The sequence below is a fragment of the Pectinophora gossypiella genome, chromosome 20, assembly GCF_024362695.1.
Source record: "Pectinophora gossypiella chromosome 20, ilPecGoss1.1, whole genome shotgun sequence".
Classification (NCBI taxonomy): Eukaryota; Metazoa; Arthropoda; class Insecta; order Lepidoptera; family Gelechiidae; genus Pectinophora; species Pectinophora gossypiella.
This window is the reverse complement of record NC_065423.1, coordinates 10,165,099-10,180,892: the sequence shown is the minus strand read 5'-3', so window position 1 is coordinate 10,180,892 and position 15,794 is coordinate 10,165,099. Positions and strand designations below refer to the sequence as shown.

The window sequence follows — 15,794 nt, the reverse complement described above, 5'->3', positions numbered from 1 at the left end:
AGGATCGTGTTGCGCGGCATACATACATAAACTCACGCCTATTTCCCACCGAGTAAGCAGAGACTATAGAATTCCATTTGCTTCGATCCTGACACACTTCTCTTGCTTCCTCCACATTCATCAATCGTTTCATACACTCTCGCCGGTTCAGAGTAGATCGTGCTAAACCTTTTCTAAGGACATCTCCAATTGGTCAATGTAAGTTCTTCTAGGTAGATTTGATAATTTTCAATTATATATGGAATTATGATCACTATTCAGAACAGATAAGGTAGATTTATGTGTTAGTTTGGAATGTCATCTTACTTTTCCGGTTAATTCAGCCTGCAATGATCTTACCAAACAGAGGACAGTCTCACAAAATGATTTCACCAATGTCCCCATCGGGAATCGAACCCGGACCCGGACTTTCCAGGCTACGTTCCGCAAAAACTATAAAGATGGCGCTGTGCAGATTTAACGTGATAATAACCTATTTTCCCATTGGTCAGGGCACATAATAATATTATACACTAATGGCAGAGGCATACTTATATAAAAATAATTATTGCTTGATGTTTGGATCAGATACGTATAGAATTATGTTGCTAAGTACCTATATTGCTTATCTTTATTTTGATCAGAATAATAATGGGTGAAAAATGTGCTGTGTCTGGGTGTGATAAAAGATCATTTTGTATAGTCTTGTCACTTTCAGGCCTTTTTCGTAAAGTTCTTGTCATTCACACAAAATGTTAAACGAAGCAGAACAGCGCCATTTGTAATTATTTTTTTTGGGAACGTCGCCTGGATGTCCCTATTATTATGTGTGTGAAAATATGAAATCGTGTACCGAGTTGCACCAGTATATTCCACACTTTTCCTCAACTTACCAAAGTTTTTAAGCAGAATAAGGTGTGACTTGAATTATTTATGTTGTTATTAAGTATATAACTGACGCTTTTGGACTTTTTAAAGTGCTTTTTTATCTTATTTTACATACATTACATTATCTTAGAAAAACAAATAACATAAGCTCACAACTATAGCCCACATGACCCCATGTGGGCTATAGTGATTCAGAGGTACATACCTATACCTACCCTACCACCTATGGTACCTATGAGCCTACCTTCACTCAAAATACGAGAAGACATGACCTGGTCTGTCCTACAAGATTACTTAAAACAGCTTTTTCAAAAAGATTCTATGATTTTCTAGGATCTTACCTTTATAACAAATGTAACAAAGATAATAAATAATATTTACCCATTAAACATTTACCAATGTAAAAAATCAGTAGCTGTATGGTTACAGAATTTTAATTATGACGAAACAGAGAATCTATTAGACATAATTAAATAGAAGTGAGACGCACACACGCACGCACACACGCGCACGCACACACACACACACACACACACACACACACACACACACACACACACACACACACACACACACACACACACACACACGCACACACACACATACACATACAAGCATTTATTGATTTGATATTTTCTTTTTAAGAAATGTTTTATTACTTAGTCTATTTTCAAAAAAAAATCTATTTTTTTATTTTTTCTTGACCATGACTTTCTGGGGGTGGAGGCCTGGAGTCCTAAAACACAGGTTATCCTAGTTTAGCCTCCAGCCTCTACAAATATTGTATTTTTGTATGTATTTATGTATCCATGTGTTTTTTGTAGAGGAAATAAAGATTTTACTTACTTACTTACTTACATCCATCGCTACTACATCTACTTCTTCTATCGTGTGGGTTGTGAGGTGGATTACCAACCTCAGCAACCCTGATATCAGGGTTATTATTGAGCCGCCACAGGCCCCTGATATGGCTCGTGTAGCGATAACTCTCTTACATCAGTAAGTAGTAACCGGGACCAACGGCTTAACGTGCCTTCCGAAGCACAGATCATCTTACTTTCGGACAGTCAGATGATCAGCCTGTAATTTCCTAACCAAACTAAGGATCACAAAGTGATTTTTGTGATATATCGCCACCGGGATTCGAACCCGGGACCTCCGGATCGTAAGCTCAACCAATAGACCACAGAGGCCGGCTAATCTACAATGAGTCACATCAATAAAAAAAACGACAGTGGTTGCGTGGTATCCAAGTGAGTTTGGCAGTTATCTCGGGGTCATTGGAAACATTTTCGACATCCAATATTATGACCTATAAGGAACATCTTGCGACCTTGTAGACGTCATAACTACGAGGTCCCCGATGCCATGAATTTTTATGGACACATTTGAATCGTCATCTGCAGAACAAATAGGTAAGTACATGACAATGTTTAATGTCATATTTTCTAATTACTTACCCGACTTCAGCGAAGCAAAAAGGAGGGTTATGTGTTTGCCCGCTGTGTTTGTATGTATGTATGTATGTACGTCTGTTCCAACACATCCAACCAAACTTCTAAACCACCTAGCATTGTCCCGTTTTTCACAGGGTCCGCTTACCTAACCTGATGATTTGGCAGGTCCGGTTTTTTACAGATGCGACTGCCTAGCCTGTCTGACCTTCCAACCGTCGAAGCCTCGGGAATGTGGGTTTCCTCACGATGTTTTCCTTCACCGCTGAGCACGTGATAACGGCCTCCGTGGTCCAGTGATTGAGCCTTAGGCTCACGATCCGCAGGTCCCGGTTTCGAATCCCGGTGGGGACATATCACAAAAATCACTTTGTGATACCTAGTTTGGTTAGGACATTACAGGCTGATCACCTGATTGTCCAAAAAGTAAGATGATCTGTGCTTCGGAAGGCACGTTAACCCGTTGGCCCCGGTTACTACTTACTATTGTGAGTGACTAGTAGTTTCATGAGCCATGTCAGGGGCCTTTGGCGGCTCAATAGAGTAACCCTGACACTAGGGTTGATGAGGTTGGTATTCCACCTCACAACCCACACGATAGAAGAAGACGTGATAATCATTTATGATCCAAACACAGAAGACGAAGAAGGAGAAGAGAAGGACGCAGTATTATTAAAAAAAAAAACAAAAAAGACTTCTATAAGTGCATTTATTATTATTAACTATGCCCCCGCGGTATGGCTCTAAGGTTGTACCCGTGTGCGGAACGAACGGAGATGGCGACGTGGAGGGGCAGAGCCTCCATGCTGCCAGCCGCCACCAGCCGCGTGTGTCTCACCACATGCACCACCATTATCTTTATCATGGACTCCGCGAAGATACGACCTGGAAAACATGATAAAACACAAATACATACACACATACATACATAAACTCACGCCCGTAATCCCTAATGGGGTGGGCAGAGCCACAAGTAATCAAAGACGACTTGCAGCCACTGTTGATACGATAAAACACAAATGAAATCCTATAAACAAATAGACTCACAATCGCTAAGCACAATTTCTAAAAAAGCGTATACAGGGTGTTAGTGACATCGTAACGAATACTGAGGGGGTGATTCAAACTATGATTCTGAGTTGATATCAAGTAGTTTCCGTCGCAAAATTCATGGTTTTTTTAGTTCTTTATTTGTTTATTTTCAATTCCACTAGATTTTAACTCTCAATATACGTTACGATGTCACTTACATCCCGTGGTAGTACATACAGGTAGGTATGGGTGTTAATGACACCGTAACGAATACTGAGGGGGATGATTCAGGCCATGATTCTGAGTTGATATCAAGTGGAAATTCATGAACATTTTTGGGTTTTTTTTTATTATTTTCCGTTCCATACTTTTGCGACGGAAAATTCTACTTGATTTCAACTCGGAATCATGGCCTGAATCATCCCTCAAAGTTTTCGTTACGATGTCACTAGCACCCTATACATTTAGTTATGTAGATAGTAAAAGTTCGTTCCCTCAAATTAAGATGTTATGGCTGTTCCAATACAGTGCAATATCGATTGTACAGTGTCGTTTCACGCTTTGATTTGAAGTCGGTCAAAAAAAATATTTTTACGTCGATTATGTTAACTATTGCATACAGTAATATCTTCAAGATCAGGTGCAATTGTGGTCAAACGTGAATCAATTTCATACAAAAACAATCTGCCCTGGTGTCAGGGTTATTATTGAGCCGCAAAAAACCCCTGACGTGACTCATGTAACGACTACGAACTTACATAGCAAGTAGTAACCGGGACCAACGGATTGACGTGCCTTCCGAAGCACGGATCATCTTACTTTCGGACACTCAGGTGATGTCGTAACCAAACAAGGCATCACAAAGTGATTTTTGTGATATGTCCCCACCGGGATTCGAACCCGGGACCTCCGGATTGTGAGTACAACGCTCAACCACTGGACCACGGAGGCCGTTAACGGTTCTGAGTAACAAAAAAGGATAGAAGTGTAAAAAAAAAGAAAAAAAAAAGAAATGAAGTGTGGGTTAGGTTAGACTAGGTTAGGTTAGTGGATGCGGTGCTGACAAAATGTGCCTTGATCATTACCATAGACCTTACCTATACAATCCATGGCGCCTAGACTAAAAGGCACGTAAGCGTTAGGATCGCGCTTGCGCACGTTCTCTGGCAGAAATCTCTCCGGCTTCACTAAGTCCGGCTCATCCCAGTACTTAGGGTCGCGATGGAGGGGATGAATCGGTATTACCACCGTCACGCCAGCTGGTAGAGTGATGTCTCCTGAAAATCATCATCTCCCTAGCATTATCAAATCAAATCAAATCAAATATACTTTATTGCACACAACATACAAAACAAATTTACACAAATGGACGATAGCAGCACAATCTGCATCATTATCCCGTTTTTCACAGGGTCCGCTTACCTAACCTGACCTGGCAACCATTGATTTTGATTTTTTTATTTGATTTGTGATATCGCCTGAAAATATTTAGTTAATAACAATACACATACAAATATACAATCAATCAATATTTTTTATTGCACACATCACCGCTGACGTCACTAACTGACGTATCTGAAATTTTTGGCGAATCTGATGTGCACCTTTTGCTATTGTCAATACGACACAAATCTCTTCTTCTATCGACCCTGGTGTCACGGTTACTATTAAGCCGCCAAAGGCCCCTGACATGACTCATGTAACGGCACAAATTATTTTACCAAAAAAAATCAGATACGTCATTCTGCAAAGTCAGCCACGATATAACATATACGACAGTAACAACCGGATAATATAAGCACAATAGGCGGCCTTATTGTTAACTAACAATTTCTGCCAGACAACCTTAGGGTCAATACGTACATAAACTCACGCTCACGCCCATTTCCAAAAGTAGTAGAATTTAAAAGATGTAAGTAATTTAAAAAAACGCGTAAAAAAAACATGAATTTTACGACGAGAAATTTCAGTTGATATTAACTTAGAATCATCCCCCTGAGTATTCGGTACGGTGCACCGTGGTATCACCAACCCCTATGGAGGTAATATTACTTTAAGAATAGAAATAGACATCCTCGTACCATTTTTAATTGTGATCTCTTCCTCCACAGTCCTTTGTATGAAGGCTGCGATGGGCATATATCTGAAAAAATGTATGGTTTTTCAACAAAATAATACATCATCATCAAAATTGAAGGGAAGAGAGGAAGGGGTAGACCTAGGATAACATTTATGAAACAAATAAAAGAGAAGGTGCAGGTCGTGTCGTATCGGGAGGTGAAGGTTTTGGTGGGAAGAAGAGAGGAATGGCGATTAGTCTACCGACAAGAGCGCAGCTCTTAAATAGAGAGAGAGAGAGAATACATCAAGGACGGTACAAGCTTGAATCACCTGACTGTCCGAAAAAGTAAGATGATTCCGTGCTTGGAAAGGCAAGCCCAAAACACCACCAACCCGCAGTGGAGCAGCGTGGTGGGAATATGCTCCATACCCCCCCCCAGGTTGATTGAGGGGAGGCCTGTGCCCAGCAGTGGGACGTGTATAGGCTGTTTATGTTATGTTAAAATAATCCATAACTAATAACGTTGGTCTAATAAGTCACGTTGAAAGACCGGTCCCAACACAGCCTCTATGTGCATTCTTCTCTTGTGTGGATTATGAGAGCAATGACCGAGCTCATCAAACTATGCGCATTTTACTTTAAGAACTATCACATAACATAAGCTACACTACTTATATCACAACTCAACACCAACCTACCACCACCACCACCACCTATACCACCCACCACCACCACCACCTATACTTACCATTACGATTACAAAAAAAGAAGCAAAACGAATGTACAGTCATGAGCAATATTATAATGTACCCACTTTAGGACTCTGTCGCACTAACATATTTGACATTTAGTGAGACTTACAGTTCAATTTGTCACAAAAGTTAATGTGAAATGGTACCAAAGTGTACACATATTAATGCTCGTGACTGTACGTCGAAATGATCATAAGGTGGTGGTGGACGTCCTGAGATGAAAGGGCTTCACTCAGCACAAGTCGCGCATACTTATATTATTTCCTGTAGGCTCTGCACGGAATTATATAGAGGCCTTCGTCCAATAGTCGTTTGACGTCCATCTACGTAGATAACATTCGTATCGTTTATTGGTCGAAGCGCTCAATATAATCCTCGCCGCGCGGGGTGCGATTGTCACGTAGACCCGGCTGGAATATCAGGAAATTAGTGTTTACCTGATAGCTTCCTTGTACACCATATCCAGGCACTGCAGACGTCGCACATCCTCCCCGGTCACGTAACCATCTTCTCCCAGCACCTCCACAATCTCATTGTAAACTTTCTCCTAACAAAAATCGCAGATATAGACTGTTATTTTATTAATAACATTTATTGTATGTGTTTTTTCTATTTTTATCTTTTAAATTTAGTTATGTACACGCCTATCTGCCCTCTCTTACTTTTAAAGTATCTCTTTCTCGGGCTGCTGGAAGAGATTTATACTAGAAATAAGCTAAACCATTTGTCTGTCTCTAAGTGTATTATATACCTCAGGTATAAAGACGTTCAGAAGCGGCATATGAGTAGGTGCAACATTGAGCCTTCTCAATGGGAGGGTTTGTGATGCACACGGCAAACGACGCTAAACGTGACGAGTTGAAGGCCCGTCGCCGCCTTTCCCCCCCTGCCGCTATTCATTATAATAACCGAAACGGTGTGCTCTTGAAGTGAAGATAGGCTACATACTTATGTAGATGACTTCATCTTCAGGCGCATCAGCGTCGTGCCTAGGAGTCGAAGTGGTCGACATGGCCGAAATCGGTCGGAGATCATCATCATCATCACTTTTATAAAAACCTACATCATGGTTATTAGCTATATTCGGTACTTATTTTTGTATGTTATTTTCGTGTTTCTTACCTGCCATTCAGGTAAATGAGCTAAAATTAAAAGAGCGGCAGCAGCTATTTTCGCTGAAGCTTCTTGACTCTGAAAATAAAACGAATTTGCTCGTATTAAGTACCTAAGTACTTATAAAACTACGCAAATGGGACGGTCTCATCTTGATAACGGCAAGTCAAATTCCAAAACTTATCCCATCAGCACCACAAGGAAATCAAATTTTTGTATGGAGTTTCTGGGGAGTGCAGTAGGTCCCGGCCACGGAATAGAAGAAGTTGGAAGGGCCAAGTGAACGCGAAACGCGCGCCATACAAGAATGAGTAAAAAGTTCATAAGTAAGTACTTCAACTTTGTAATCCAGTCGTCCGCAAACATTACGACGCATAGAGCTCCGCGATAGTATTATTAAAAGATCGTCTTGTGCATCATGCAAGGAGATCCCTCCTTATCACAGGAAAGCTAAGACCTTAGTGTGATCGACTATTCATCAAAAAAATACTTTTGTATGAAGAAACTTGAGGAAGGAAGAGACTTGAGGAGCTCGGTGGCGCAGCGGTTAACGCGCTCGGTCTGCGATTGTTGAAGTTAAGCAACTTTCCCAAAGGCCGGTCATAGGATGGGTGACCACAAAAAAAAAAGTTTTCATCTCGGGCTCCTCCGTTGGTCCCGGCTGCATTAGCAGTCGTTAATAACCATCAATCCGCACTGGGCCCGCGTGATGGTTTAAGGCCCGATCTCCCTATCCATCCATAGGGAAGGCCCGTGCCCCAGCAGTGGGGACGTTAATGGGCTGATGATGATGATGAAGAAACTTACGAAAAGTACTTAATGATAAAATTGCACCCTATCACATAAAATATACATTGCCGCTAAAGTGGCTATGGAATTTGAGAAGCAGTAGAGCTATCGTAGTTATCGGTTTGCAAGAGTGCGGTTGGACCGGCGACAGCGATTCTCATACAAAATGCGCGTTAAGGCCTTTCCATTTTTTCTTCTATTCCGTGGTCCCGATATGCGCCTCAGTACGTTCTACTTTTTTACCAAGACTTTCAATGTGGTAATGTTACACTTATCGCTTTTTGAAGCCTTTGGCGAATCAACAGTACATCTCAATTGTATACCAATATTTTATGTTTATTTTTATTTTTTTAAAGAACGTCTAGGGCCCTGTGCCGAGGTTTTTCTTGCAGCTTCTTTTCCCCGCTATACAGGTTGTGAGAAGCTGCTGTAGTTTTAGGCGGATGAGACGTTCGTTATGTAAAAATTGACGATTCAAAGTGTAACTATGTTACCTACTGAATAAAGATATTTTTGAATTTGAATTTGAATCCGACACCCGCCTTGGTGAGTTCGGTCATCACAATGAAGAACAATACATACTTACAGCAGTAAAGAAAGTCATGATCTCCCATTTAATCTCCTGGTCCGTCAATTCCCCTGAGAGTATGAACCGGTCTACCACCCCCAACTCTTCCTCAGTCAGGGTCTTCTCCGAGAGCGCTTTCCGTCTCCTCGCTAGCATGTCTGACGTCATCTCGTCGATGAGTCTGAGGTAGTACCGCTCAGTCGTTTTCCGGCCGAGGAGCCAGTAGACTACTGGTATGTGGAGCCACCAGCGCGTCATGTTGGTGAATACGAAGTCATACATGCTGTGGAAATGGTTTATTAGGTACTTATAGTTATTACAATAAGATTCCCATTGACATTCAGAATGTGCCTTTCAACTGTTTTAAGACGTAGTTAAACAAAAACATTACAAAAAAGGTTATTATAAAGTTATTTAGAAGATATGAATGCATGGGATTAACTGTCTGAGAACTGATATTAGGCATTTTATGTTTTTTTTTTTAAAGAACGTCTAGGGCCCTGTGCCGAGGTTTTTCTTGCAGCTTCTTTTAACCCGGCGGTGAGACTGAAGTTGCAGTAGTTTTAGGCGGATGAGACGTTCGTTATGTAAAAATAAAGATATTTTTGAATTTGAATAAATTTGAGTTGAAAGACATTATGAAATTTTGATAACTAAATAAAGACAGATCTAAAGTGATACAAAACGATTTATTTTTTTCTATTTAACTTCTTTATGAATTTTAATAATAAGTGCGACATTTTGTCACGTTTCTCTAACACGTCACAGTGTGCTTTTTCATACAAATTCCATAATAATTTCGTGTTTTGACGTATAGTAAAAAGTAACTGACTTGATTACTTGGAAACTAGCCTATTGCTATAGTCCTTGCACTATCATGGTGCGTACAACAGGACAGAAAGATGGAGTACAGAATAATGTACAGAATGATGATTGAGAACACGATTTTGAGTTGACATCAAGTGGAATTTTCCGTCGCAAAAGTATGGAACTGAAAATAATTTAAAGAAACACAAAAATTGACATGAATTTTCCGACAGAAAATTCCACTTGATATCAACTCAGAATCATGGTCTGAATCATCCCCCTGAGTATTCGTTACAATGTCACTAACACCCTGTATATAGTAGCTAAGTTTATTGAAGTAGCACACATACTCACTTGTGTGTCTCGTTTAGAATATCGTCCATTGATTTCACAGTTCCAGTTTCTTCTTTAGATAGACCCACAATTGTTTCTGAAAACAAAATGTTCGTATGAACAAAGACACCATGGCCAGGTCTCCAGCAACGTCGCTAAACAATTCAATATGTAAATGGATTCGTTGCCAAAGCGTCGCCAACTGATTTGCCTACGTAACATAACATAGCTTCACGGCATCACGGAAGGGGTAGGCCAAGATGTTAGTAAACCCACGTCAGCATGTTTAAGACCGCAAAATAGAAGAAAGGGGTTGGAAAGGCCAAGGGAGTGCGAAACGCGCGCCATACAAGTATGAGCAAATAATTCATACTTCAAGTAGGTTTTTTTTACGTGAATTCTTGTAGATTTGCTACAGATGGCATTAACTACTTGGCCGGACAAATGGGGAGCGCTGAAGGCTCTCACCTGGTACAACGTTTAAGACAACAGGTCTGAAGGTGCCCAGCTGGGCGCGAAACTCGGCTCAGGGCGTCGTCTGAGAGGAAACATATTTGAAAGAATTAATTAGGGTCGATAGCGATAAGCGCTGATTGAGGGTAATCGTTGACCACGCTGGCGGGGTCGGTATCGGGGTCCTGAAATGTTTGGTGTCGCGATCTGATTGGCTGCCTCTATGGCCAGAGTAATCGGGTCGTCGGGATCGTATAATACGACACTGCATAAGCTAGTTATTAAGTTAAATTATAAGTTCTCTTCTCGTGTAATAGTGACTGTATGTCTTTTTGGGAATAAAGTATCTTTAAACCGAGATAAAGCAATAAAAAACTATTAACTCACGACAAACGCACTGTGTTGTGAATCTTACTACGTCCCAGTAGACATTGAAGGTAACATCCGGGTTCTTCTTCCTCAGATCAGCCACCAAGTCTTCTGCGCAGGAGTTGAACACTGTGGCGTAGCGCTGCACTGTCTTCTTACTATACGACGGGTGCGCTATCTTGCGGTGGTTGCGCCATACTGGGCCTGAAATAAATTATTAAGTACCAGTCATCATACAATGTATGATTATACCAATGTATAATACCTATCTTTCATAAGGTCAAGGCCTTCGTGGTTCACGATCCGGAGGCCCCGGGTTCGAATCTCGGTGGGGACATATTATCACAAAAATCACTTTGTGAGTAGTTTGGTTTGGACATTACAGGCCGATCACCTGATTGTCTGAAAGTAAGATGATCCGTGCTTCGGAAGGCACGTTAAGCCGTTGGTCTCAGTTGCTACTTACTGATAAGTACGTAGTCGTTACATGAGTCATGTCAGGGGCCTTTGGCGGCTCACCCTGACAGGGTTGATGAGGTTGGTAATCCACCTCACAGCCCACACGATAGAAGAAGGTCGAGATTACCAGAGACTGCAGTAGTTTTAGGCGGATGAGACGTTCGTTATGTAAAAAAAAATCGATTCAAAGTGTAACTATGTTACCTATTGAATGAAGATATTTTGAATTTGAATATAAGACTTGGTTCGGATTTTGAAAGGACATTCGTTCTTACGTCTACAAGTTTTTATTAGAATAATTTTGGGAATAGAGTAATTCTGTTAATGTTGTATGCACGTTTTGAGTGTTTTCAAATATACTTAAATTCTTACTATCTGTCTTCTTCTAAACTACTTAGCGATGGACGAACATGAATGATTCATTCGAATGCCTGGATATTCGAATTGTTCGAATGGAACATTTGAATTAATTTGCATCATTAGAATCATTTCTTCACACTCTTTGCACTTTCATAATTTAACACTTTCAAAAATATCTTTAACTAATTCTGACCAAATCACAAACAAAATAAGATGAAAGGAATCAATGTCTTGTTGCACACGTTCAGTAACAATAAATCATTCGAATAAACTAGTTTGTCCAAAATCATTCGAATGACGAATTATCTATCGAATTACCAGGTTTGGAGTGACTTGAATAATTCGATTGTTAATATTTTTAGGAAAATCGCTCATAACTAAACAAAACTTTTTCAACTTCTAATTTAGTTGTGGGCCAAGAAAACCCTAGAATGGAGACCGAGAGCAAACGCGAAGAAGAGGCAAACCTGGAGATTGGCTTGGAAGACGATGGGTCGATGATATCCAGGGATATGCAGGCCACGTTTGGATGCAAAGGGGGAAAGACCGACGGAATTGGAAAAGAGGAGGGGATGCCTACACCCAAAGCTGGATAGATGACGGGACATTATGATGATGATGATATAAGAAAAAGAGGTTAGAGGGAGGAAGGTTTGTGGTAGAAAAAATATTAATTTTACTAACCTCCTTCTGACAAAACTCCGGGTCCGATGAATACTTTCATAAACTCATAGAACGGCCCTTTTATATTTATTTTATTACTTGTTAATAATAACTGAAAAAAAAATCTAGACTGAGAATTAAAAACATAAAAATTAGTTCAACTTTCAAGTGTTAATTTGTCAATTCATTGGGCTTGTAAATTGAGAGTGCGTACGTTAGTACGTTACACGCGCCGAACTTAGGAGCTGAGGAGCTCGGTAGTGCAGCGGTAAATGCGCTCGTTCTGCGAAGGCCGGTCATAGGATGGGTGACCACAAAAAAAAAGTTTTCATCTCGAGCTCCTCCGTGCTTCGGAAGGCACGTCAAGCCGTTGGTCCCGGCTGCATTACCAGTCGTTAATAACCATCAATCCGCACTGGGCCCGCGTGATGGTTTAAGGCCCGATCTCTGATGACCATTCATAGGGAAGGCCCGTGCCCCAGCAGTGGTGACGTTAATGGGGTGATGATGATTAGAATATTTCAAATTAACTAAACAAACATGTTCTGCAATAGCGACTCTAATTCAATGCAATGAGTCTGTATGGGTTTTCAGCTAGAGGTTTGCCTTACCCTGATATCAGCTGGATTCTTGACACACACCATGAGTTCCGGTCCCACCCAGAACCGAACGTACTCTCCATATTGCTTTACAGCCGTTGATAGAACATCTAGTAAATCTGAAAGAAAAAAATGTTGTACTTCTTGTAAGTTCTCCTCGGAGAGTATTCAGAATAATAAAGTGGAATAACGGCCACAGTGGCCCAGTGGTTGAGATCTGACTAACGATCCGGATGTGCCGGGTTCGAATCCCGGTGGGGATATGTCACAAAAGTGATCTGTGATCCCTAATTCGGTTACGACATTACACGCTGGTCACCCGATTGACTAAAAATAAGATAATCCATGTTTCGGAAAATTAAAATTAAGCCGTTAGCCGTTAATTAAAACGTTAAGCTGTTGGTTCCGCGTAGATTCAGCCTGCAATATCGTAACCAAACAACGGACAGTCTCACAAAGTGTCTTCAGCAATGTCCCCATCGGGAATCGATCTCGGACCTCAAGACCGTGAGCCCAACACTGGCCTCAGTGGCTATTTGGCAAAATTAGCAAATTAAGTTGTATCCACCTGCAGAAGTGGCCATGAAAAAGAGAGCATTCCCGAGCAGCGGCCAGGCGGGCGGCCCGGGCATGCGCGCCGCCAGCTTGATCAAACGTAGGCGCGTGCGCACCCAGCCCCGGAAACTATATGCCACCACCACGGAAACCGCGCCGATCAGTAACCAAGGGTACATCGTCACTGTATTATGTTTTTTACTGGAAAAATGCGTTATTTGTCAAAAAAGGTAAAATTGCATACCTACTTTTAAAATGTATCGTTGGTTTGGACGTGTCCGTGGACATCGTTGGCATATATTTTAAGTCGCGGTTTAAAATATAGCCCACGTCACGAATGAACTCCACGAATTTTAATGGAACTAAGCTGATAAAATATTATAATAATTGACAAGATATTTATCAAATCTAAAAATATCTCGAAGCGCGAACTATATTTTAAATCTGGTATTATATTTCGTAGTTTAAGTACCCAGTAAATCTTGCAGTGACGATTTGTAAGTACTTACTTGAATTTTATCTAAGATGCACGACTATGATAGAGATAATCATAAAAAATAATCCTCTCAACAAAAGATATTCAGTACTGCATGACAAAATTCATTAGTGAAAACTTAAACACGACTGCATGTTGAAAACTTAAAAGACAAATGAACATTGTGTTAAAAGATACTACAGTCAATATTATTCCTGCCTGTAAAGAACTTTTTAAATTAAATGACTTCTTTCTTAATTTAACACATTTTCCGGCTTTAATAAACAAAAAAAGACTAAATAAAATTGTCACTAGTGAAATCTTTATGTGGTTTTAAGCTTATTTTTATGTTTTTAATTTTACTTTTCCTGCTACAACATTTCCTGAAGCGCATAAAGTTGAGCCTTCGGACTACCCTGCCTTGAACCCAATGGACCATAAGCCCATTACTACTCACGCCCGCTATCCTTAACAGGTTGATCAGAACTACATGTGGTCGTAACTTCCAATGTACAATAAATGTTAAACAAAAAAACTTACTAAATAAAATAAAAATCGTGTTAATCTGTCGCTATCTCTTGCACTACTGCAAGCAAAGATATCTTTCAGGCATACATCAAGTACTCTAGCCAACTGGCCATACCAGATTAGTTCAAACGAGATAATAGTAAATGCTTGGACAAATTCCAGGTCACCAAGTCAATTGACACATAATTGCCATCTCTGCCCTTACAGAGTCTTTACAAGTACAATATAGTAATTAAATTATTATATTTATTTCCTTATGTCTGGGGCAAAGTATCGGTTAACATATCGTCGCCTTAAAGCAAAACTGCGCAAGCGCCTTTTTCAAAAGTCACATTCGAATGTGATTTTTACAATACCTCGCAATAGACACGCTAGTTTCAATCCAGGTAAAAATGCGTAATCCCAGTTTTTAATAATAATAATAATAAAGTTTATCCAGGTAAAATTTTCGACACACATTTACAACATTAAAATATACACACATTAATATTTGGTTGTTGTTGTTTGTTTTTACCCAGATTCAAATCGATTTATATTAAAATGTTTTGTTAAATAAAATCACATCAGGTTGTGATTTCTGATAAAGGCGCTTACGTGTTTTTCACTATATATAAGACCCAGCGCGAGGTAAATCTATCTCGCCTTCCAATACCCTCCCAACCTTTGACTCTAGACGGACGGACCGCATTTCAACTGCAATCCAACCGCAAATTTCAGTTCAGGTGCAGTTTGAATGCAGTTGACACGACTGCATTAGAACTGCAAACCAACTGTGCAGCACGACTGCACGCCGACTGCAATCGGACTGCCCGATGCCCGATTGGTTTGCAGTTCTATTGCAGTCGTGTCAACTGCATTCAAACTGCATCGGAACTGCAATTTGGCAGTCGGATTGCAGTTGAAATGCGGTCCGTCTGTTAGAGCCTTAGATCGAAGCTCCCAACATTATCTCAGTTACGAAACTGAGTTTCTGTTCGAGTAAAATTATATACTTACCTATAACTTGATGAATTACGAGAATCACGTAATTCACTATATGAAAGCGTGATTGATAGCACTTATTATTGTTAGTTCTACTCTACATATTTATATGATGACAGCAAACACGTTTTCAAATTATAAACCAGACAATTGGTACTCGGAAGTGTTTATTTCCCTGTCCAAGTAGGTAGGCAGCACGTCTAGTGATGGGAAACTGATCCAAAAATTTACAATCGAATTATCCCGTACCTGGCACACGAAAGATCAATCGTCATTCGAATAAAAATGAATCATTCGAATGATAATCCGATATTCGAGTTGTTTTTGACGTAATTCATTCGAATGAAAGTATAAGATGAATCATTCGAATGATTTATTGTTTACTTAACGTGTGCAAAGTGACATTACTTAATTGCTGTTTTCTTGATTTATTTAAATAACACAGGTGTAAATTATTATTACTTTTTTATTCAAATTTACAAACACGAAAAAAGTTATGTACCTATAACATGATGAATTACGAGAATCACTTAATGAATCAATTAATGAGGAGCTCGGTGGCGCAGCGGTAAACG

General features: G+C 40.1%; 1 protein-coding gene across 3 annotated transcripts; it reads right to left on the bottom strand.

Moving 5' to 3' along the window:
* Positions 1–3,033: 3,033 nt before the first annotated feature.
* On the bottom strand, positions 3,034–14,281 carry LOC126376251 (cytochrome P450 4g15-like). 3 transcript variants are annotated; one of them, XM_050023545.1, is made up of 12 exons: positions 14,168–14,281; positions 13,249–13,436; positions 12,693–12,799; positions 12,103–12,193; positions 10,618–10,803; positions 9,799–9,874; positions 8,656–8,920; positions 7,290–7,358; positions 6,605–6,714; positions 5,435–5,496; positions 4,451–4,630; positions 3,034–3,206 (listed from the first exon to the last, which is right to left on the bottom strand). In XM_050023545.1, the coding sequence occupies exons 2-12, from the start codon at positions 13,412–13,414 to the stop codon at positions 3,040–3,042; spliced, it is 1,479 nt and encodes a 492-aa protein (XP_049879502.1). In that variant the 5' UTR covers positions 13,415–13,436; positions 14,168–14,281; the 3' UTR covers positions 3,034–3,039. The 3 variants fall into 3 exon arrangements, with proteins under 3 accessions (XP_049879502.1, XP_049879505.1, XP_049879504.1); XM_050023548.1 differs by having other exon boundaries at positions 4,451–4,627; XM_050023547.1 differs by having other exon boundaries at positions 14,251–14,281.
* Between the last annotated feature and the right edge of the window lie 1,513 nt (positions 14,282–15,794).